This window comes from Ictidomys tridecemlineatus, chromosome 7 (genome assembly GCF_052094955.1).
Source record: "Ictidomys tridecemlineatus isolate mIctTri1 chromosome 7, mIctTri1.hap1, whole genome shotgun sequence".
Classification (NCBI taxonomy): domain Eukaryota; kingdom Metazoa; phylum Chordata; class Mammalia; order Rodentia; family Sciuridae; genus Ictidomys; species Ictidomys tridecemlineatus.
In genome coordinates, this window is record NC_135483.1 from 105403324 (window position 1) to 105426001 (window position 22678).

The following is a 22678-nucleotide window of genomic DNA, read 5'->3' on the forward strand; positions in this document are numbered from 1 at the left end:
TGCTTTACCACTGAGCTTCATCCACAGCCCTTTTTTTAAAAATTTGAGAAAGGGTCTCATTAAATTGCAGAGGCTTGAATTTAGGATCTTGGTGCCTCAGCCTCCCAAGTCTCTGGGATTATAAATTTGTGCCACTGTTCTGGGCAGATGTGGATTATTTCTATCCCTGTAATTTCTGTTGTATAATGCTCGTCTATAAATGTTAATTCTGTTTCTTTTTATGCCCTTTACAATAGTTTTGTATGGGATTTGATATAGAGACTTTTCTGCTCATTTTGTTGTGAGATTAGTTTTTCTTAGCTATTAGAAATTAACATTGCTCCCCCTGCTGTTGACTTTATATGGTGTTAAGAAAATACAATGGCTTGTTGTTTGAGATTTCATTATTGTTCCCTTCCTGCATCTTTTTTTTTTTATAACCTTAGTGTTTTCTTTTTTTAAAAAAATATATATATATTCATTTTTTTAGTTGTAGATGGATACAACACATGCCTTTATTTTTATGTGGTGCTGAGGATCGAACCCGGTTCTACTGCCGAGCCACAATCCCAGCCCCCCTTCCTGCATCTTTATTTGGACCTTCTCTTCCATGGTTTCTGTGTATCTGGCCTCCTCAAGTTTTCAGCGGTTTCTCCTTTCAGTTGAGCTCTGTCCTGAAAGAGAGTCTTGGCTCATGAGTTTTGAGAGATTATACAGAGTGGCTATATCTCCCCAGCCCTTTTCAACTTTACTACTGATGCTTCATGCTCACCTGTTGCTTAGTTGGACAGAAATCATTGGGCCACCTTCCTTTCCATTGAGAAACTATTGTCTGTTTTGGAGTTTTGTTGTTTGAAGGATCTTTACATCCTCTGTTACTTCCCACTACATGACCTCTGCATGTTTGCAGGTCTTATTGTATTTTGTGTCATAGAAATGTCTTCTCATGGAGCTTTGCTGTTTAGTTACTCTGTTTTTGTGGAGTAAATTAGGAAGATTGAACAACTATGAAGCCATTTGTCATCTTTGCAGAAGATTTAAAAAAAAAGTGTGATAGTGGTATATTTTTAAAAAAGATCTCTCTTATTGATATAACTAAGAGACTTTATAAATAAAACATTATAAATAAGTTATTTGGGAATTGTGTCAAAGTGGAGTATGGTGGAAAGGTGGATGAAATAAGATTGACAACCAGTTGATATTTATTGAATTTGGGTGATGGGAATGTGAGGATTTGTTATATTATTCTTTTTTTGGTTCGTACTTTTTAAAAAATAATAATTAATAAAAATAGAAGAATGTAATGAAAACGTTAATATTTTCAGTTTTTTATAATAGACTTTCCATTTTTCCCCATCTTTCTCAATTATTTGTATTACATATATAGAAAAGGACATCTTAACATTAGTATGTTGCATAGATGATACGAGTGTACACACCAGGGCTTGTCATTATATCTTTTCCTTTTCCTATCTGTCATACTCCTCTTCAGAGTTCTTCTTCTTAAAGTTGCAGTACATTGTCTCTTTTATTCCTTTGGTGTTAAATGTGTTTCACCCACTCTACACAAAAACTCATGTCTCATTCAGCCTTGTTCTTGAATATCTTTGTGCAGTGCTTATAATTTTCCTTTCTATCTGAAGGGATTTTTTTTTTTTTACTCAATTAATTTTTAGAGTCTGTAATTCTTCCTATTCAGTGAGGGGCTTAATGTTAATTTACATATTATCTTTAATTAGAACAGCATAGTTATACCTTGGCACTTAAAATTGACATTTTGAGCTTCATTTTTTACATGCTACATTCTATATTCATTCCATAGATATCTTTCAATATCTTCCAAGATGTAATTTTAACATTTATTTTGGAGAACTACTAGCACCTACCTCCTGATGTGGGAGGAACTGAGTGATATACGAAGAGCACTGGCCTGGAAAGCTCTTACTTGCCTGGCTCAGAGTGGGTGTTGAGTAGATGTTAGTTTTGCCTTTATTGGTGATATCTTTTTATAATTTAATCACATATTTAGAACATACATGTTTTTAACTTGACTTTGGTAAGAAGCTGTAAAAAATTATTGATATTGTCTTCTACAACAGATAGCAGCTAATGAGCCTCCACCAGAAGGATGTGATTCATTTTTTTCAGTTCATGGAAAGAAGACCTGTGATTTTCATACTTTGGAAACTCTTCTACTTACAGCATCTGAGAGGTAGATTTTCTGTTTTTTAATTTAAGTGTCATGCATTTTTTTTTGTGTGTGTGTGTGTTTTTCCCTGTGCTAAGTCTTCCTTCTGATTTTTCTTTTCTATTTTATAGTCTATAGGTGTAATAGTTTATAGTCTGGATTCTGAAACCAGAGTTACTGGATGTGAATCTTGTTTCCATCACTTAAAATAATTTTGCAAAATGAAGCAAAGTACTATCTTTCCTATTCTCGCTTCAAAATGGAGATAATAACAGTATAAATATTCCTGTTGATTTAGTACTGTTGTCTGAGCTATATTAACTAGGCTTTGTCATTAGCTTAGCAGGAATACTGTGTGTATAAAATCTAGTGCCTAAAGTAATAATATTAATGATAATGATCTCTCATGATATTATTAGCTTAAGACAAAATAAAAGATAATTGCATCCTGATTTTAAAATGAAATTGGTCTGGAGGTATAGCACAGCTAGGTGGTAGAGCTCTTGTTTATTATGCACAAGGCTATAGGTTTGATCCCTGGTACTGTTAAAAAAAAAAAAATCAAAAACCAACCTCCACCCCACCAAATTAGGCTTCTTTGCCTAAAGAGATTTAGGTTTCTGTAATAAACAGCAATAATAAGTACCTACTTTGCTGTCTGGCGGTAGCAGCAAACCCTCAGTACCTCCTCTAATGCTGCTGTAAATATAATATAGTGGAGGTCTGCTCTATCAGAAATGCTAATGGCATTTTTGGTGGTGTGAATCTCCTTATGGACATTGTGTGCCCAGCTGTGTCTGCCCACCAAATGACATTAGTGCTCTTAGTGAGGTGACAACCACTGTATTAAGTGTATGTTCTAGGTAGCTCAGGGTCAAGTCAAGAACATTCAAGAATGGCTGCATAGTAAAATGGTGCTCTCTTGAGCAAACAAAATTAATAACTTAAAATTCTTTAAAAAACTTTAATCTATTATAACCATAATGCAGACCTTTATAAAGAGAGCAATGGTGTCTCCTCTTCTGAGAGGCTATAAGTACTTTTCATAATTTGGCATTTATCCTATTAGATTTTTTTCATGGTAAGAGGCATCTTTCCATTTGGTACATTTAGGTGTACCTCAGTGTTTTAAACACAGGCATAAAACTTTTATAAAAAATGTCTTACTGATGGTTTTTCCATTTTTTTGTTTTTATTTCTTTCTGCTCTTCTAAAAAGGCTACAATGAACAACTTCATTCATATGTCTTTTCATTCTGTTGAATGTGTCATAGTAGGGATTAGTAGGTAGTACATTAAGATCTATTAGTATCATGATCACACTTAGGGATTTTTTTTTTTTAGAAATTTTAAAACATGTGAGGAAACAGAAATGTTAGATCCATTAGTGGAGAGACTATAATAGTTGCAATGGTACAGGAGAGACTTGCTATAATTGGCATCAACTTTGAAGCTTTTTGCAGTATTTGTACTTAGGTTTTTAGACAAAAGAATCATCATTTTTATATGGTAAAAAATATCCTGCAGAGTTAGTACTGAGAGATTTGGATATGTATTATTTTTCTTGCCTTTACCCCTTCTCTAGGAATTGGTACAATTATTAATCTGTGTTTGTATTTATAGTTAGTATTTATATAATGTATTTTTATTTTTTGTAATCATGAACAAGTCAGGCTTGCACCTGACAATATTCTTACCAAGTGACGACTAAGACTGTGATACCATTTATATAAAGATTCTTATAATCTTTACTTAAGTCATTTAGCTATACTTTACATTTTGTACCTTTTTTAATGTTTAAAATCTTTTTTAACTTGATAATTTTGAGCTTTCAATGTTTATTTCCAGACCCAAACCTTTGTTGTTCAAAGGAGATCACAGATATCCCTCATCCAATCCTGAAAGCCCAGTGGTGATTTTCTACTCTGAAATTGGCCATGAGAACTTTTCTAATTTCCACCACCAACTTATATCAAAAAGCAATTTAGGCAAAATCAATTATGTATTCAGACATTATTTATCTGTAAGTATTGAATTATATTTTAATTTTTGTATATTAATTTGCCTTCCATGACCTTAGAACATAAGCTCATAATTTCCCTTTTTATGAAATAACTTAGGAGCTGGAGTTGTGGCTCACAGGTAGAGTGCTTGCTTGCTTAACACATGTGAGGCACTGGGTTCAATCCTCAGCACCACATAAAAATAAATAAACAAAATAAAGGTTTTGTGTTCATCTGCAACTAAAAAATATTTTAAAAATAATTTAGTTATTTGAACTTCTTTTTGAAAAATCAAATAGATTTTATCAGATCTATTATTTGTGCATAGATATTGCCTGGCTTAACTTTTTGAAGAGATATAAAACAATTTTACTAAAAAAGTGGCTTAATAAAGTGTGCATTTTATTTCACAATTAATTATGTAAATGATCTTTGTTAAATTTAATATGGCTGTCATACTATGAAATTGATTCTTGAATTCAGTTCCTTTACATACCTTTTTTTATTTTCCTTTTTGGCACCTTTTCATTTGTAGGAAAAGGAAGATTTCTAAAGAGGTGAAATCAGGCAGAATTGATTTAAAATTAAGCTTTTTGTAACATTTAGCATTTAAGATATTTTTATGTTAAGATTGTTAGCCTTCAAGGTTTGTGTGTAATCATGAGTTTGGTGAACATTGGGTGCTAAATCTGTACAAGTAAAATAAAATTTTAAATGAAAATTTAAATGAGCAGAAACAAATTTATCAAAGTCGAGTTTTTAACAACTTTTCTCCCTCTTTCTTGCTAGACCCTTGTTGGTTTTGAAATTTAAACGTCTGAAGGGGCCAGGCATGGTTCTGCAAGCCTATAATCCTAGCTTATGTGGAGGTTGGGCAGGAGGATTTCAAGTTTGAGGCTAGCTTGTGCAACTTAGTAAAACCTTGTTTCAAAATGAAATAAAAAGAGCTGGGGATGTAACTCAGGGCTTACATAGCCCTATGCAATGTCCTATGTTCAAACCTTAGTACAAAACAAAACAAGTTTAAAAGGACCATCATTTATTTAGGATGGTGGTGAGCCTGTGGCATTTTGTTAGCTCATGCCCTGCCAGAAGCATTTAAATTTAGTTAAAAAAAAAGGCCGGGTGTGGTGGTGCATGCCTGTAATCCCAGCGGCTCAGGAGGCTGAGGCAGGAGGATCTCCACTTCAAAGCCAGCCTCAGCAAAAAGCAAGGTGCTAAACTAAACTCAGTGAGATGCTGTCTCTAGATAAAATACAAAATAGGGCTAAGGATGTGGCTCAGTGGTTGCGTGCCCTTGAATTCATTCCCATTACCAAAAAGAAAAAAAAATTCAGTAAAAAACATACATATACACATATGGTACTAACAAAGCCCTTCTGGGTTTGAGACCTCACCAGTTTTCAACCCTGCTCTGTATGTAGGTTCTAGAGCTACTTGTTCTCATTCTCCATTTTCTCACATGGTTTAGAATCTTTGCCCTTTCAACTGTCCATTCATCTGATTTTTGCTTCTACATTGGAATTTTAATTCTCACAGTCCTGGAGATGCAATATGTAAAGGAGGCTAGGATTTTCTGGAGAGAGAAAAATAAAGTTGTAATTGACTTTTTTTTTCCAAAAATAGAATGAATATTTTAATGGTAGATAAGTGCTTTTATTACTGTTGGTATGTAGCAAACTCTCTTGAACACACAGTTAATATCCTTAAAAAAATAAGCTAAAGATTTTTTTTTTTAAGAAAGAGGAGAGGGGGAGAGAGAGAGAGAGAGAGAGAGAGAGAGAGAGAGAGGAGAGAGAATTCTTTTTTAATATTTATTTTTCAGTTCTCGGCAGACACAACATCTTTGTTTGTATGTGGTGCTGAGGATCGAACCCGGGCCGCACGCATGCCAGGCTAGCATGCTACTGCTTGAGCCACATCCCCAGCCCCAAGCTAAAGATATTTTAAGTACATGATCTTAAGTGATATCTAATAGATGCAATGTTAATGATGTATAGTCAAGTGTGCTGTGACCCATAACAAACTTTTTTTTGGGGGGGGGGCTGTACTGGGAGTTGAACTCTACCACTCTACCACTGAGCTATATCACCAGCCTTTTAAATTTTTATTTGAGAAGGGTCTTGCTAAGTTACTGATGCTGCTCTCCAATTTACTATCTTCCTGCTTGAGCTTCCCAAGTTGCTAGAATTACAGGCGTGTGCCTTATAACAAGCTAGGTAGTAATGATGGAATACTTGCTTTATCTACAGAATCCCAGAAGGGAGCCAGTTCATCTCTCTGGTTATGGTGTGGAATTGGCCATTAAGAGCACTGAGTACAAGGCCAAGGATGATACTCAGGTGAAAGGTGAATTTATAAAATTAAGACCAATGTGTTTTCTTTAAATATAAACTAAAAGGGAATTTGTTTCCATATGAAAAAGAACAGATTTAGGAGTCATTACTGCTGTTTTCTTTGTCCAATAATTCTTTAGAGGTTGACCTTAAAACAACTTCTCTAGGTCCTAATTTTCTCTCACTGTAAATGCAGGTGATGACAATATTCTTCTTTAAGTATTTTGGATGAATAAATAAGTAAAGAATTTAGCATAGTTTTTTGCACAGAAAGTTTAATAAATATTAGTAGTAGCTGTTTTTTGATGTTATGATTTGCAAATAACCGTTAATTTGTGATTACAATGTGAAATTTTAAATATACTTTAATGAACAGTTTTTTATTATTTTCTCAACTTAAATGGTTTACTCTGAATTTTTCTTGTTCTAATTTTGTGGGATTTTGAAATCATTATTTCAACCACAAGTTTTACATGCTGTCTTTTTTCTTTTTAAGCATAAAAGTTACCAGTTTGGGTAGTGAAGCAAGTAGAAAATAGCCTCGTACTCATTTTGGCTTTTCAATAATTATATTTAGGATTAAGTTGCCTAATTGCAGGTTCTTCAGAATTTTGATTTTGAAGAACCCTTTGTTCATAATATTAAAAGCTGTTAATTTTGAAATTCTAGCATCTGAAATTTTTTACAGTTTATGGGAAAAATATTCTTTTTGATCACAGGAAATGTTAAACACATTTTTAAAAGACATTGCAAAATGATAATTGGGGTATTTACATTTTAAATGGTTTTATTTCAGGTGTTTCTGACTTTTATTTTTACATTACTCAAATTTTATCAAATTATAACATTTGTATTTCTAATCTGAACCATTAGACATATATTTACTGTTTTTATAGGAACTGAGGTAAACACTACAGTAATTGGTGAAAATGATCCTATTGATGAAGTTCAGGGATTCCTCTTTGGAAAATTAAGGTATGTAAGTATATTCTATTTATTTCTAAAATGTCCTTTATTCTCTTTAAATCTTCAGAGTTCTCTGTATTCCTGGTGTCATCTCTTTCATGATTATTTAAGTACAGATCTAATAGCACTTTATATTTATAGTCTAAACTGGAGAAATGCTCACTTTGCTTCTAATTAAAAGTAAGCAATTTTCAGTTATTGTGAAATTTGTTAATTTTATTTATTTATTTATTTTGCATTACTGGGGATTGAACCCAGAAGTGCCCTACTATTGAGCTACCTCTTTGTTTTATTTTGAGATATGTCTCAGCAAGTTGCTGAGGCTGGCCTTGAACTGGAAATCTTCCTGTCTCAGCCTCCTGAGTAGCTGGAATGACAAGTGTGTCCCATCACACCTGACTAAATCTCTTTTTTCTTAAATGACCTGCCTGTAGCTTCAGTTAATTTTCTTTCCCTCTCAGTTAATGGAATAAAGTTAAATACCAGTTTTTGATTGAATAATAGGGTGAATCAAATTGTTTTATTTAATGTTTTCTCATAGATGGGTTTTTAACTTGGAGTGATTGTAGCTATTTGCTTATCCTAAACATAATCTGAAAAAAAGTAAAAGATGTATAATAGATTTTGTACTTGCTCAATTAAAATACATTTTATTAGACTAGGCTTTATGAAAGGGGAAATTTTTTATTTATTTTATTTTTTTGTACTGAGGATTGAACCCAGGGGTGCTTATTCATTGAGGCACATCCTTAGCCCTTTTTTTTATTTTTTATTTTTTATTTTGAGACAAGGTCTCACTGAGTTCTTAGGAACTTGCTAAGTTGCTGAGGCTGTCCTGGAACTTGCTATTTTCCCGTCTCTGTCTCCAGAGTGTTTGGGATAAGGCTTGCACCACCACCATTTCCAGCTAGAAAATATTCTCTTTTTTTTCATACTGGGGATTGAACTCAGGGGCACTCAACCACTGAGCCACATCCCCAGCCCTATTTTGTATTTTATTTGCTTAGCACCTCACTTTTGTTGAAGCTGGCTTTGAACTTGTGATCCTACTGCCTCAGCCTCCCAAGCCACTGAGTTTTACAGGCATGTGCCCCGCAAGAAAATATCCCCCCCCGCCTTTTTTTTTTTAAAGAAATGTAAGCAATTTTTAAAAACATTTTTTTAGTTGTAGATGGACACAATATCTTTATTTTATTATTTATTTTTTAAATAAATGTAAGCTTTTTAAAAAATATACCTTTATTTTATTTATTTATTTTTATGAGGTGTTGAGGATCGAACTCAGGGTCTTACACGTCCGAGGCAAGCACTCTACCGCTGAGCCACAACCCTAGCCCTGTTGTTTATTTTTTATGTGATTCTGAGTATTGAACCCAGTGCCTCACATGTGCTAGGCAAACGCTCTACCACTGAGCCACAGCCCCAGCTCCTAGAAAACATTCTTCTTCTTCTTTTTTTTTTTATTAGTTGTAGACAGACGCAGTATCTTTATTTTTATGTGGTGCTGAGGATCGAACCCAGTGCCTCACGTGTGGGAGGCAAGCCCTCTACCACTGAGCTGCAGCTTCAGCCCCTCCTAGAAAATATTCTTTAAAACAAACAAAAAAATTTTTTGTGTTTATTTTTTTAGTTGTAATTGGACATAATACCTTTATTTATTTACTTAATTATTACTATTTTTTTATGTGGTGCTGAGGATCAAACCCAGGGCCTTGCATGTGCTAGGCAAATGCTCTACCACTGAGCCACAACCCCAGCCCCTAGAAAATATTCTTAATGATACTATTTAAAGTTTCACAATTCCAAACCATTTTTATGAAAACATCGTAGTATTTTATAAAGAAAAGTCTTCTTAGACATTATTTTATCCTACTATTTATTTATTTTGGTTCTGGGAATTGAATCCAAGGGCATTCTACTACTCAACTACATCCCCTGCCTCTTTTTTTAAACTTTTTATTTTAAGACAGACTAAGTTGCCCAGGCAGGCCTTGAACTTGGGATCCTCCTTTAGTTTCCCAAGTCATTGGGATTTCACCCATGTGCCACTGTGCCCATCTTCTAGAACCTCTTTCAAGGGAATAAATCCCATTTATGAAAGTTCTGTCCTCGGGCTCGGGATGTGGCTCAAGCGCACCTAACATGCGTGCGGCCTGGGTTCGATCCTCAGCACCACATACAAACAAATATGTTGTGTCCGCCGAAAACTAAAAAATAAATGTCAAAATTCTCTCTCTCTGAAAAAAAAAAAAAAAAGAACTGCCCTCATGATTCAATCACCTTCCAACAGCCCATCTGCTAATAGTGTCACATTAGGGGTTAAGATTTCAACATGAACTAAGGGTGTGGTGGGAACAGTCCATCAGTCTGTAGGCATCATCTATAGATTCAAGATTAAAAAGGCATAATCAATTATCTCTCTCTGTTTTGAAGAAAAAAGAGAGATAAGTGTCACAGTAGAATGGGTAGAGAGAGGTGATGGGAGGGGAGGAGAGGGGAGGCAGGGGATAGGGAGGGCAGCAGAATACAACTGACACTAGGATTATTGTATGAATGCACATGGATATATAATCAATGTGATCCTGCAGTCTGTACATGTGGAAAAATGAGAATTCATACCCTATTTGAATCAAATGTATGATATGTCAAGATCATTGTATTGTCTTGAGTAATTAATAAAAAAAATTACGCTACAGAAAAAAGGGAAGAAAATACCCTCCCCCCCCCAAAAAAAAAACGGCATATCAAAACAGGATATGGTGGGGCAGGAATTGTGGCTCAGCAGTAGAACACTTGCCTAGCACATGTGAGGCCCTGGGTTTGATCCTTAGCACCACGTGAAAATAAATAAAATAAATAAAGGTAATGTGTCCAACTACAACTAAAATATAAATATCTTTAAAAAAAAAACTGGATATTGTGGTATATACCGATAATCCCAACGACTATGGAGGCTGGGTCAGGAGGATCCCTTGGGTTGTTTGGAAGGTGAGGGATCTGAGAGAATATTTTAATTTCTTCATTTTGCATTTAAGAAATTTTAAGTTTCTAGCTGGACTTACTCATGTAATTCCAGCTCTTTAGGAGAACTGAGTCAGGAGGCTCACAAGTTCAAGTTCTACCTTGGGGATTTAGGAAGACCCTCTCTCAAAATAAAAAATTTAAAAAAAGAGTTGAGCTTGTATCTTGGTGATTAGAGAAGGTTAGAGTACCTCTTGGTTAGGGTAATTGAGTTTTTAGCACTTAACAGAATGTAATCTCCCAGCCATAAGTCTGTCTGACATAAATGTTACATCTCTGTCTCTGATAACTATTTCAGTAGCTTTAAACGGATTGTACTGTATTTCAGTATAAGAATTCATAACTGATTAGACAATTTATCACTATATATAGGCTGAAGGAAATTCATCTTGGGACTGGAAGAAATTTTTACCCAATTTTCTTTGAGAAATTAAAAAGATCTAGAAAAGTAGAGAGAATAATATATACCCATACAACTCACCGCCCAGAATTGATTGTTGGTATACTTGTTTTTGTATTCTAGAGAACTACTTTGTAGAGTTTTCTTTTTTTCCAAATCCTAATATAAGACTTCTTTTACTTAAAAATAAAACAGTTCTAGTAAAAAACTACAGGTAAAGTTGAAGGCCCCATTTTTTTCTTCAAAAAAGAAACTCCTAGTTTCACTAACTTCTGCTATAGTTGGGAATCCCTATTATAGTGCTTTATATTTCAATGTGTAAATTTTACGGTGTTTGAAATAACTGATTTCCTATCTTATTTTTAGAGGAATATAATTGTATTGTAATTTTTTTTACCTGTATCCAAGAAGGTTTTTTAGAGTTGAAAAGGGGAAATTGTGAAGTTGGAGTCCTTGTACAAGTGTACTTTGAGAGAGAAAAAACAACTGAGAGGAAAGGACTGATTTTATATTTCTTTCAGAGACTTACACCCTGACCTGAAGGAACAGTTGAAAGAACTCAGAAAACATCTTGTAGAGAGTACCAATGAAATGGCACCTTTGAAAGTTTGGCAGTTGCAAGGTGATGAAAATTTAGAGAGATCGTTTCTGTCCTTATTTTATAAATTTTGTTGTATTAAATGCAGAATTTGAATTTGATTGAATGTATTCACATAATTCTAAGATTTTAAAGACCAAGCAGGTATGATTAATTGACAAGAAAGCAAGTCCTTTTGTAGACAGAGAACATTAGGCCTTAAGTACAGCATAAATGAATGTCAGATCTTTCAGTGACCAGACGTATAAGCTTGAATGTCAGAAATATGTATCTTGTCTTTATGTTCTTATATGTGTACTTTTTTGTTTTTGGTGATACAGAGGATTGAATCTGGTAGTTGCTACGCAAGGACTCTATCATTCAACTACAACTCTCATTCCCCATTCATTTCTTAAAATATATACCTATATATATTTTAAGGAATGTGATATAATGTGAAGGAATGTAGGGGGTAGAACATGCGTGTGTACTTTTCTGTTCTGAAGAGCAAGTTACCAAGCCCCCCCCAATGTAATTTACTAAATGTCTTAATGTTATATTGTGTGCTATATTGTAAATTCAGAAGAAGGAAAAGAATTTGGGCTTAATTTAGCCTCTTCTAAAGGTGTTAGTATGTGTCCTAGTGTTTTATTACAGAAAGATCAGGATTGGCTCAGTGAACACTCTAGGGATCCATGAGGTGGGAAACCTGAAATTGCACCATGGGCACTTTTTGGAATGGTTGCATTCTATGACATTCTTTATTATCAAGAAAATAGTGGGAACAAAAGGTGGTGTTTATGTGCTTCTCATTGTGTTAGGCTAATACCTTCTAACTGGTATCTGGCATTGTTGCAGACCTCAGTTTCCAGGCTGCTGCCCGAATCTTGTCTGCTCCTGTGGAGTTGGCTTTAGTGGTGATGAAAGATCTTAGTCAGAATTTTCCTACCAAAGCCAGGTAACATCGAGTAAGACTTTGATATGTTCTTCTTCTTCTTAGTTATATACCAATTATCTTCATATTTACATGCTAAATGACATAAGTAAACTTTGAAAATGCTTAGAAAATATAAATTTTTATTCATCATCACTATTGTGAGTGGAACCCTCTTTGTGAGAAGAGAACAAGATCATGCATGGTGTGGTTGACAGATGTAGGCAACATTCTTGTCTATTTACTAGTTGAAGTGACTTTGCAAATGAACAATTTCTATTTACATCACTATCAATGATAGAGTGGGAATAACAATACCTGCCTTTTAGAATTGAGTGAGTCACAGAGTATAGCATATGCTGATGTTACTAATCTAGAGTGTGCCAGAGACCATGGCTTTCTCAGGGGTTGTACGTGTGTCATCTCATCGAATCTTGAAGAAGAAACTGAGTCAGGGAGATGAAGTGACTTGTTAATGGTGACAGAATAAGTTTTTTTTTTTTTTTTTTTAGATTGTGCTGAGGATCAAACCCAGAACCTTATGCATTGCTAACCAGGTGCTCTAACACTGAGCTACCGCCCAAGAATAACATTTTGATTTTTTGTTAACATTGCTTTCTATTATTAAGATTATTTAAAATTGGGGCTGGGGATGTGGCTCAAGTGGTAGTGTGCTCGCCTGGCATGCGTGCGGCCTGGGTTCGATCCTCAGCACCACATACCAACAAAGATGTTGTGTCCCCTGAGAACTAAGAAATAAATATCAAAAATTCTCTCTCTCTCTCTCTCTCTGTCTTTCTCCTCTCTCACTCTCTCTTTAAAAAAAAAATTTTTTTTTTAATTGTTTTAAAAGCCAAATTTTTAGAAAGCATTGAGATAGATGGTTGCCTGCTTCTTTCTTGAGTCACTGCAGTGTTTTGACTTTTGATGTGGGATGTTTTATAAATAAATTTGTTTTTTACTTAAGTGTTGTTGGTCTAGCATCCTACTTGAAGATAAAGATGGAGAATTCCACCTTCACCATAAGTGCTTAAAAAGGATGTACAATCTGCTGCCTTAGTTATTTAATATTATCTTTTAGTCTGTGAGCAGTAGAAATCATATATAGGAGCATGGTACACATTTAAGTAAGAACTTGGAAATAACTCCACTTGTTTTAAAGTACTGCTATTTGCTTCTTTTTTTTGTTTGTTTTGTTCTGTTTATTTATATTTTATTTGTTTTTCAGTACTGGAGATTGAACCCAAGGCTTTGTGCATGCTAGGCAAGTGATATATAGTGATTTAAAATCGGACATGTATGAGAGTAGAAGTATGTTTATCAATTGTATAGGTTTAAAATTTTGTTCATTTTTTGTAATTTATTGAACAATATGTTTTATAATTAGAAAAATAGAAACTGAAGATTTGTCTATTGTGAGCGCTGATAATGATTTTGTTCCTTAGAGCAATAACGAAAACAGCTGTGAATTCGGAACTTAGAACTGAAGTGGAAGAGAATCAGAAGGTATTAACCATTGGAAAACATTGACTGTTTTGTGTTGTACCTTTCAAGAAGAAGTCTGAGTTTAATCAGTAGCATTTAATACTGCTACTTTTCATTTGTCAAGGATGGTGATATTTTGTTCATTTCTATCTTATGTTTTTAGTTTTTGACCAAAATTGAATATGAATGTACTTGAAAGATCAAGTGGTTCTACCACATTATTTAAAAAACAGCATTATCTGATGTTTCACCCTGTTGAGTTCCTAACATGTTCCCTAACAGCATTTCATACTATGTTTACCTCTTCTTAGAGCATCCACTTTCAACCTTTAGCTGATTCTTCAGATAATTTTCTTCAGATTTCTAGTATGCCTAAGTTGGTATTTTATTTTTTAGCTTTCTATTTCAAGGATGATATTTATCTTTCTTCCACTGTCAACCCCTTAGTGTGCCGTTACCTCTCCATATTGGTACTTGTCCCATTTTGTCAGCCTTCCCTATTGCAATTTTATCCAGTTTTGATCACTCAAATTTGGATAAGTTGCTTTTTATGTCAAATGTGTACAAGGCATCCTGGGGCTTTCCTTTAACCGCTTTTCTTGGGTTCCATGTCTTCTTTGTTTTTCCTCTCATTTTGATACAGTATATCCTTCTATGTGAGAAAGTTGCAAGGGAGGTCAATTTTAACCTTTGTAACATAAATTTTTCACTTGTTTTCATTGATCAGTTGCTAGGTATGTGGCTTTAGATTGGGAGTCAATTTAGAAGTTTGAAGGATTACTTTTTGAAATTTTGATGTCCATTGTGCTCGTTGAGAAGTATGAGACCTCTTTATGCTTCCTGGAATTATTTGGAACCTTTTTTTTGACTCTAGTAATTTGAATAAACTGATTGGAAGCCTTAAGGATGAGACTTTTTTACTATAGGGTGTTCTGGTGTGGCCATTTCCTAGGGTACCCTGATTTGTAGAGACTGCCCAGGCCTATCAGATTCTTAGTGCTTTGCACTTCAATATAAGCAGTTAGCCACTTATCACTAGACACCTGAGGAAAGCCTCCAATACCAAAGACAAGAGACTGACATCCCAAACAGGCTGCTTTAGAGGAAGTGAGCTGGGCACTGTAGTCCAGCCACTAGAGAGGCTGAGGCAGGAAGGTCATTTGAGCCCAGAAATTCAAGGTGAGACTAGACAACATAGCAAGGCCTGTCTGGAAGAAGTGGGGTGGAAACAAAAACAACAAAAAGAAGAGGAAGTAGGCATCGCAAAGAGAAGAAAACAAAGGCACTCTTTTCATTCTCAGAGAGCCATGCGAATACCAGCAAAGAAGAATTCAAGAGCATGAAAAACTCCTGGAATTTAAAAATTTGACAGCTGTAGGAAAACTCTCATCAAAGAGACTGATCAGTCTCCAGAAGATTTGTGAATTTTCTGCCTGGAGTGTATAGTCTGGCTGCCAGGGTTATAGAAACCTGGTAGGGAAGAGCATTTGGAAACATCTTCAATCTCCCATTTTCAGCAGGGATGCCTGTGCTTATCTATAATTTCCTACAGCCCACAGATTCTCTGTTTTGCTCTTTCTAGGCCATGAGCCTCCATTTTTCTGGAGTGTAGGGTTCAGTGACAATAGTCACCTGGCTGTGTGGCATCAACAGGAGGGCCATGTCTTTTTTTTTTTAGAGAGAGAGAGAAAATTTTTAATATTTATTTTTTAGTTTTCGGCGGACACAACATCTTTGTTTGTATGTGGTGCTGAAGATTGAACCCGGGCCGCACGCATGCCAGGCAAGCGTGCTACCACTTGAGCCACATCCCCAGCCCAGGGCCATGTCTTAAAGAGGCTTTCTGCCAGCCTCTTTTATACATGTGTCCTTTGGGCTGTGAATTCTTGAGTCTTTGGGTGCTCCACAGAGTAACTTGGGTTTCTTATTGACTTTTCCTACCTTCTACCTAGCAATAAGCTTTCTTGGAATTACTAGTCCAGTTATTACTTACCCCTTTCCCTTCGGCTTCCAAAATTTGTTGGCCTTTTTCTTTTCTGTTCTTTTTGCCCTGTGAACTCATAACTAAAAAAGGTTCTTTTCCTGTCTTTTCAGTACAGTTTCAGGAGGGAAAAAAATACTTGTGTTCAATTCACTGCCTTTACACCAAATTTCCTTAACTTTTATGTGTAGGATACTAATTAATTAAATAGTTCTGAGAAATAAGTAAACCAAGTATTTCTCAAATATTGACTGAATTGATAAAACTATTTAATTCAAATTTCCAGAATAATAATATCAAATATTACTTAGGCTTTCCCCCACTAAGAAGACAGAACATTAAATTGTTCAGGATAGGGCTGGGGATGTGGCTCAAAAGGTAGCGCACTCACCTGGCATGCGTGAGGCCCAGGTTCGATCCTTAGCACCACATACAAACAAAAGATGTTGTATCCGCCGAAAACTGAAAAATAAATATTGAAGAATTCTCTCTCTTTCTCTCTCACTCTTAAAAAAAAAATAAAATAAATTGTGCAGGATATATTGGTGTTTCCTGGGTTCTTATTGCTTTTGAGTAAAACATTTTATTAAAACATAAAGTACATAAAAAATGCATCCCAAAGTATAAAACATACAAAAATGTGCCCAGATCCCGAATCTTCCGTTTGATTAATTTTCCCAAAGTAAACTCACCTGTGTTACTAGTGTCCAGATCTAGAAACAGATATAAACTGTATTTACCAGCTGAGAGTCAGTTTTTCTGACTCTGGAATAAGTGGATGTGTGTAGTTCTTCTCTCCCATGGAAGAAATGCCAATTCTCTCTCTCTTTTTTTTTTTTTTTTAAAGAGAGAGAGAGTTTTTTTTTTTTTTATTTTTATTTTTTTTTTTTTTATTGGTTGTTCAAAACATTACAAAGCTATTGACATATCATGTTTCATACATTAGATTCAAATTGGTTATGAACTCCCATTTTTACCCCAAATACAGATTGCAGAATCACATCTGTTACATATCCACATTTTTACATAATGCCCTATTAGTATCTGTTGTATTCTGCTTCCTTTCCTATCTTCTACTATCCCCCCCTCCCCTCCCATCTTGTCTCTCTACCCCATAGAGAGAGAGTTTTAACATTTTATTTCTTAATTTTAGGCAAACACAACATCTTTGTTTGTATGTGGTGCTGAGGATCGAACCCGGGCCGCGCGCATGCTAGACGGGCGCGCTACTGCTTGAGCCACATCCCCAGCCCCGAAATGCCAATTCTCAATTGATGCAACTCTGCATTGTCCCCTTACCCCCCTTTTTTTTTAAATTGGCAAGTATGTATTCGTGATATACAACCCAATATTTTGAAATATATGTGTATTTTAATATTATCCCCTTATCTTGCTTACTACTTAATCCTGATGGCCATGAAGCAACAGCTCTGGCTTCCTCATTGTTTTGTTCTTTTCCCATGTGACACTAGATCTTAAAAGTATATTTTTTCTTAGTCTGCCTACAATTAGTGGGTGAAGGGAGCTCAGTGGTTCCCTGTCCAGCTGTAGATTCCTAAGGGATTAAGTTTTGCTTCTGGTATCTAATTTCTTCTGGTTTCCACTATGTGGCTCAGTTTCCTGTGGTATAGAATATACCAATAATAGTTTCTTTTGAGAGAAAGAGGAATTGAATGGAAAGCTCATTATTAACAGATACTTCAACATGAAATCAGAGCAATTTCCATTGGCTCAGGCAAATCTCAGAGACTGCATAGCCACCTGAGTGCAGGGCCGTCAGCATCTGGGGTCTGGCAGGTGAAAGACAGCATGGAGGGCAGATCTAGGCAGCAGGAGGCATTGTTGTCCCCAGCACAGCAGCTTAGTTTTTTGGTGTGCCTTGGTTTGAAGGAAACCCTTTTTGGTGTGATCCCTGAACTTCATCAAGAGGGTTCAGCTGTTATTATTGACTGCTGTCACAGCCTTAATTGATATCACAGATAGGGAAAACAGCAGAAATGTAAAAAAGATAAGGATAGAAAGCTTGCCCACTATTGTCTGGCACTGGTGAACAAAAGTAAGAGTCTTTGGGTGCTCCACTGAGTAACTTGGGTTTCTTGTTGACTTTTTTTTCAGACAGGTTTTAGAATTTCCCTTATCATCATTAGAATGAGGGAAGGAGGAAATGGAAGAAAGGTGTATGTCCTATGTATCAGCACTTTCATTTATTATATTGAATTCAAAGAAGATGTGTGAGAGTATATGTGAGAGTATATGGAAGGAAATATTAACCCCGCCTTAGAATATCAAGATTTGTACAGACAGTAAACCCCAGCAATGCAGAAGGGTTTGTTCAATACTCTCTCACCATTCTCTAATAATTTCCTTTTTCTTTTTCAGTATTTTAAGGGAACTTTAGGATTACAGCCTGGAGACTCTGCTCTCTTCATCAATGGGCTTCATATTGATTTAGATACACAGGATATATTCAGGTACAGATGATATTTTTTTTCTCATTTTTTAAGTTTTTATAATGTGTATGTAGCTCCTTGTGATGTGTTCAGATTGTTGTCCCTTCTTACTGTGGCATGAGGCAAAGACAATTTACCAGGCTGTACTCCCCAACCCCAAAGGTGTGGAGGTGGGCCCATGCTGTCCCTGGGGTGGACATTGTGATCTAGTGCCACCTTGTAACATAATGCATGTTCAAGGACTCTGTTTTTCAAGGATGCCCTTTTAGAGCTAAAGTTAAACTGTTAAGGATAGCATCAGAAAAGACCTCTTGCTTTTGGAATAGTGCGAAGGGGTTTATTCAAAATGCTGTCTCTGAAGGCATTATTATTTGAAAACCTACTTTTTTGTTATTCTTAAAATGTTGTTTAAAACTATTTAGCCCCAAATTATCTTTATGATTTTGGTGGGAGGGGATAGTCAGGTAGAATTCAGATTTTTTCCTTGGAATTAAAATCAAGACAGTTGTTACTGGCTTCCTAATTGCAAAAATAAAAGTAATTGTTAATACTTCAGAAGTAGTTTACACAATAAAATATTTTCATATTAGTTATTTTAATTAAACATTTATGCCTGTTTATTACATTATGAAGCTAGTGATAAGTCAGTTAAATGGATATGAATACTTTAAAAAAATTGTTTTTATTGAATGGTTTATTAAAAACATATACAGCCCTTTTTAGTATATTAAAATGGTGTACTTGCTCATTAAAACCAATGCAAAATAATACAGAGATAAAGGAACTAAGAAGTAAAATTTCATCCCATCTTATTTCATCCAACTCCCTTTCTTTTTCCCCAGCAATTCTCCAGATTTTTTCTGCGGTCGTGTGTGTGTGTGTGTGTGTGTGTGTGTGTGTGTGTGTGTGTGTGTGTATGTGTATACATGCCTCTGTCAATTAATATTGATATAAACATTAAAGATATATAATTTAGTATCTTTGTGGTGTTTTTTTAAACTTTATTTTGAGATAATTGTAGACTCACATGCAGTTGTTAGAAATAATGCAGGGAGGCTAGTGTACTGTTTTTAAAAACATGCAGTGTTGGGCTGGGGATATGGCTTAAGGGGTAGCGCACTCGCCTGGCATGCGTGCAGCCCCGGGTTCGATCCTCAGCACCACATACAAAGATGTTGTATCCGCCGATAACTAAAAAATGAATATTAAAAAAATTCTCTCTCTCTCTCTCTAAAAAAAAAAAAAAAACATGCAGTGTAGTGTAGATTTAGAGTTATTTCATCCTCAAATTGTATTTATACTTAGAGATAATCTATATATACACTGAGAAGTGTAAATAAATAGGAGCCAAGAAGCGTGTTCTACCCCTCCTCTCTGCACACTTTGATGGGATAAAACAAGGGGAAAAGTTTCCTTGTTGAGTTTCTCAGTTTAATTTGGCACTGAGTTTGACCTGATGAATCTTCTTTTCTTTTTTTTCCCCCACAGCAAGGATCTAAATTTTTCTTACTAAATACCTAGGTTTGCTTTTTTAATTTATTTTTCCCCCTAGTTTGTTTGATGTATTAAGGAATGAAGCCCGGGTAATGGAGGGTCTGCATAGACTGGGAATAGAAGGCATCGCTCTGCATAATATTTTGAAGCTGAACATCCAGCCTTCTGAGGCTGACTATGCTGTAGACATCAGGAGTTCTGCTATTTCAGTGAGTATTCCTTTGAGGTATCAAGGAGCATTCTAGTCAGGCATCTTAATTATCTAATTTGTCTTTTTTGAGAGTTCAGCTATTCCCACCATCTTTTGTGTTGCCATCATAGATTTGCAACTGTTTATGTGGAACTATGCATATACTACAAAGTAGCTCTTAAATGCTCCTAAAAGTTGAGTTATTGTCACTGCTTTGGTTGATAATGATCTCTGTCTACATTATATCCCTAGGATTCAGCTGAGCACCTCTCAGGAAGGAGAGTCTAGTTTGTGTTTTATCAGCTACATACAGTCCTATGAGATTTTGTGGCAATGTGTGTGATTTAAAACTGCTAAATAATTCACAGTTTTGGAGGGGGGGAGGGCTAGGGAAGAATAGAGTTACTTTAGATTAGGTAGAAGGGAGTGAAGGGAGGGGAAGGAGTATGGGAGTATGAAGGATAGTAGAATGAATCAGGCATTATTTCCCTATGTACATATATGACTATATGATTGGTGTAATTCTACATCATGTACAACCAGAAGAATGAGAAGTTATACTCCATTTATGTATGATGTATCAAAGTGCACTCTACTGTCATGTATCATTAGAACAAATGAAAAAAACTAAAAAAAGTATGATGTTTAGTTAATAACCTTTCTTTCTAGAAATTTATTACCTACTATGTGATCTCTCTGAGCCTTTGTCAGCTTTAAGAAAGAATGTGGGGAGTAGTGTCATCGTAGGTGGTCATGGTAATAATAAGATTGGAGTAGACCTCATATGGCTAGTACATCTTAGCACCCTAGGAATTTTGATAGAAAAAACTGTTATGTATTTTCATTAATACTGTTATGGCATTTGTTTTTATGATTAAAATGTTTTACTTATATTATGAGTAAAGAGAATAACATAAATATGACATATTTGTTAATAAAGGGATTAACAACTGTATGAGCCATCTATATACTTTCTAAATAATCATTTTGTGTCAAATCTCTGGGAAAAAATATTTCAGTATTTCCCTTCCCAGTTTCACTTGTTTCCTCCATGCAAGTAATTATTCTCTGTAGTTGATATGCATTCCCCTGTCCCTTATTTTATTATGTTATTTCCTACTAAATGTTTTAAATATTTGGATAGTCTATTCCCCTATCATTGTCTTTCATCAGCTTCCTTTTTTAAGCAAGTTTTTTCAAGACTTGTAGGTTGATGTTGATACATAGTTTTTTATATCATATTTTATGTTTTACTTTTTTAAAGAAAATCTTTTATACATTTTTAGTTTTAAAATATAAAAGCTTTATGTAGTGCAAATCGTTATCCAGCCATCAGTTTTCTCCTCAGAGTCAGCAAGGATCAGCATTTAACTTACATCCTTCCAGAAATACTCTATGCATCCATGAACAAGGAAATAAACACATAATTCCTTCACCCCTACTCTTTTTAAAGAAATGATAAGTACATAGATACCTACTGTTTGTTCATTGTTTTCTCTGTGGATATTGAGTCATTTCTAATTTTACTATTGAAACAGTGCTTTAATGGCTCTTTTTGTACATCTTCCCTTGAGCATGTGCATGTGAAATGTCTTTGGGGTAGATAACCTAGATCTGGAGTAATTAGGGGTAGGGTACGAATCAAGTCTTCAGCTTTATTAGGTCTGTTTCTCTAAAGTGAATGTTCCAGACGTCAGCATTGGGTGAGAGTTCATATTGCTGTACATTTTTGCCTGTTCTTGGATATTGACAAAGTTTGAATTTGTTTTCAGTTTAATGAATGAACTTTCATTGTTGTTTTAGTTTATATTTTCCAGATTACAATTGAGGGTATATGCTTTCCTTGTATTTATTGCCCATTTGGATTTCTTCTGTAAATTACTTTCATATTCTTGACACATTTCCTTTGAATTGCTTGCCTCTTTTTTTTTTTTTTTACTGGTATTTCATGACTCTAGCCCTTTATTGTTTTTATTGGCTGAAATAATTTTATTTATTCTGTGGCTTGTCTTTTAGGCACTTATTTTTCTACTTGATTCTTATGTCTTTGAAAAGGGTCTTGTTCCGTGTAATTCTTCTCAAAATAAAGTCTTAACTGCAATTTTAGTAACTAGTGACTAAAGTATATGTGCCATATTGTGTTATTTTTTTCTAGTGGGTCAATAACCTGGAGGCTGATAGCAGATATAATTCATGGCCTTCTAGTCTACAGGAGTTGCTTCGACCTACCTTTCCTGGTGTTATTCGGCAGATTAGGAAAAACTTGCATAACATGGTAAATGAAACTTCTACTTATTGTTTGCCTGTGAACTCTGTTTCTCCCTTCCCCTCTTCCTATCTTTTTGTCCTTTACTAGTTGCTTCCCCACAACTACTACCATCACCAGTTCAACTTCTTGTTCAAACAGAAAGGGTTTTGGAATGTATGGATCTTTTATTGTGCTGAGATGCTACATCAGCATTGCAGCCTGTATCAGTGTGTGAGGAAATGCTCCGCATGTGTAACACAAAGCTTTAGATTTAGGCTACATCATTTTAGTTTTTTGTTTGTATTTGTTTTTGCAGTGCTGGGGATTGAACCATACCTCACATATATGAGTCATACATTCTGCCATTGAGCTCCAGCTCCAGCCTCTGGTTTAGTTAACACTATTTTTTAAGAGCAGTTTTAGGTTC

General features: G+C 35.1%; 1 protein-coding gene across 7 annotated transcripts in view; it reads left to right on the forward strand.

The window, feature by feature from the left end:
• Positions 1-22678, forward strand: part of Uggt1 (UDP-glucose glycoprotein glucosyltransferase 1) — a 107967-nt gene that overhangs the window by 18226 nt on the left and 67063 nt on the right. For 6 of the 7 annotated variants that reach the window (XM_078017285.1, XM_021721712.3, XM_021721719.3 and 3 more), the window contains exons 5-14: positions 2079-2191; positions 4015-4189; positions 6422-6518; positions 7402-7480; positions 11414-11514; positions 12328-12427; positions 13849-13909; positions 18249-18340; positions 19872-20022; positions 22159-22278. In XM_078017285.1, coding sequence (XP_077873411.1) covers positions 2079-2191; positions 4015-4189; positions 6422-6518; positions 7402-7480; positions 11414-11514; positions 12328-12427; positions 13849-13909; positions 18249-18340; positions 19872-20022; positions 22159-22278 — 1089 coding nt within the window. Of the gene's footprint in view, positions 1-2078; positions 2192-4014; positions 4190-6421; positions 6519-7401; positions 7481-11413; positions 11515-12327; positions 12428-13848; positions 13910-18248; positions 18341-19871; positions 20023-22158; positions 22279-22678 lie in introns of those variants that run through there. The other variant, XM_021721722.3, reaches the window with a different exon arrangement.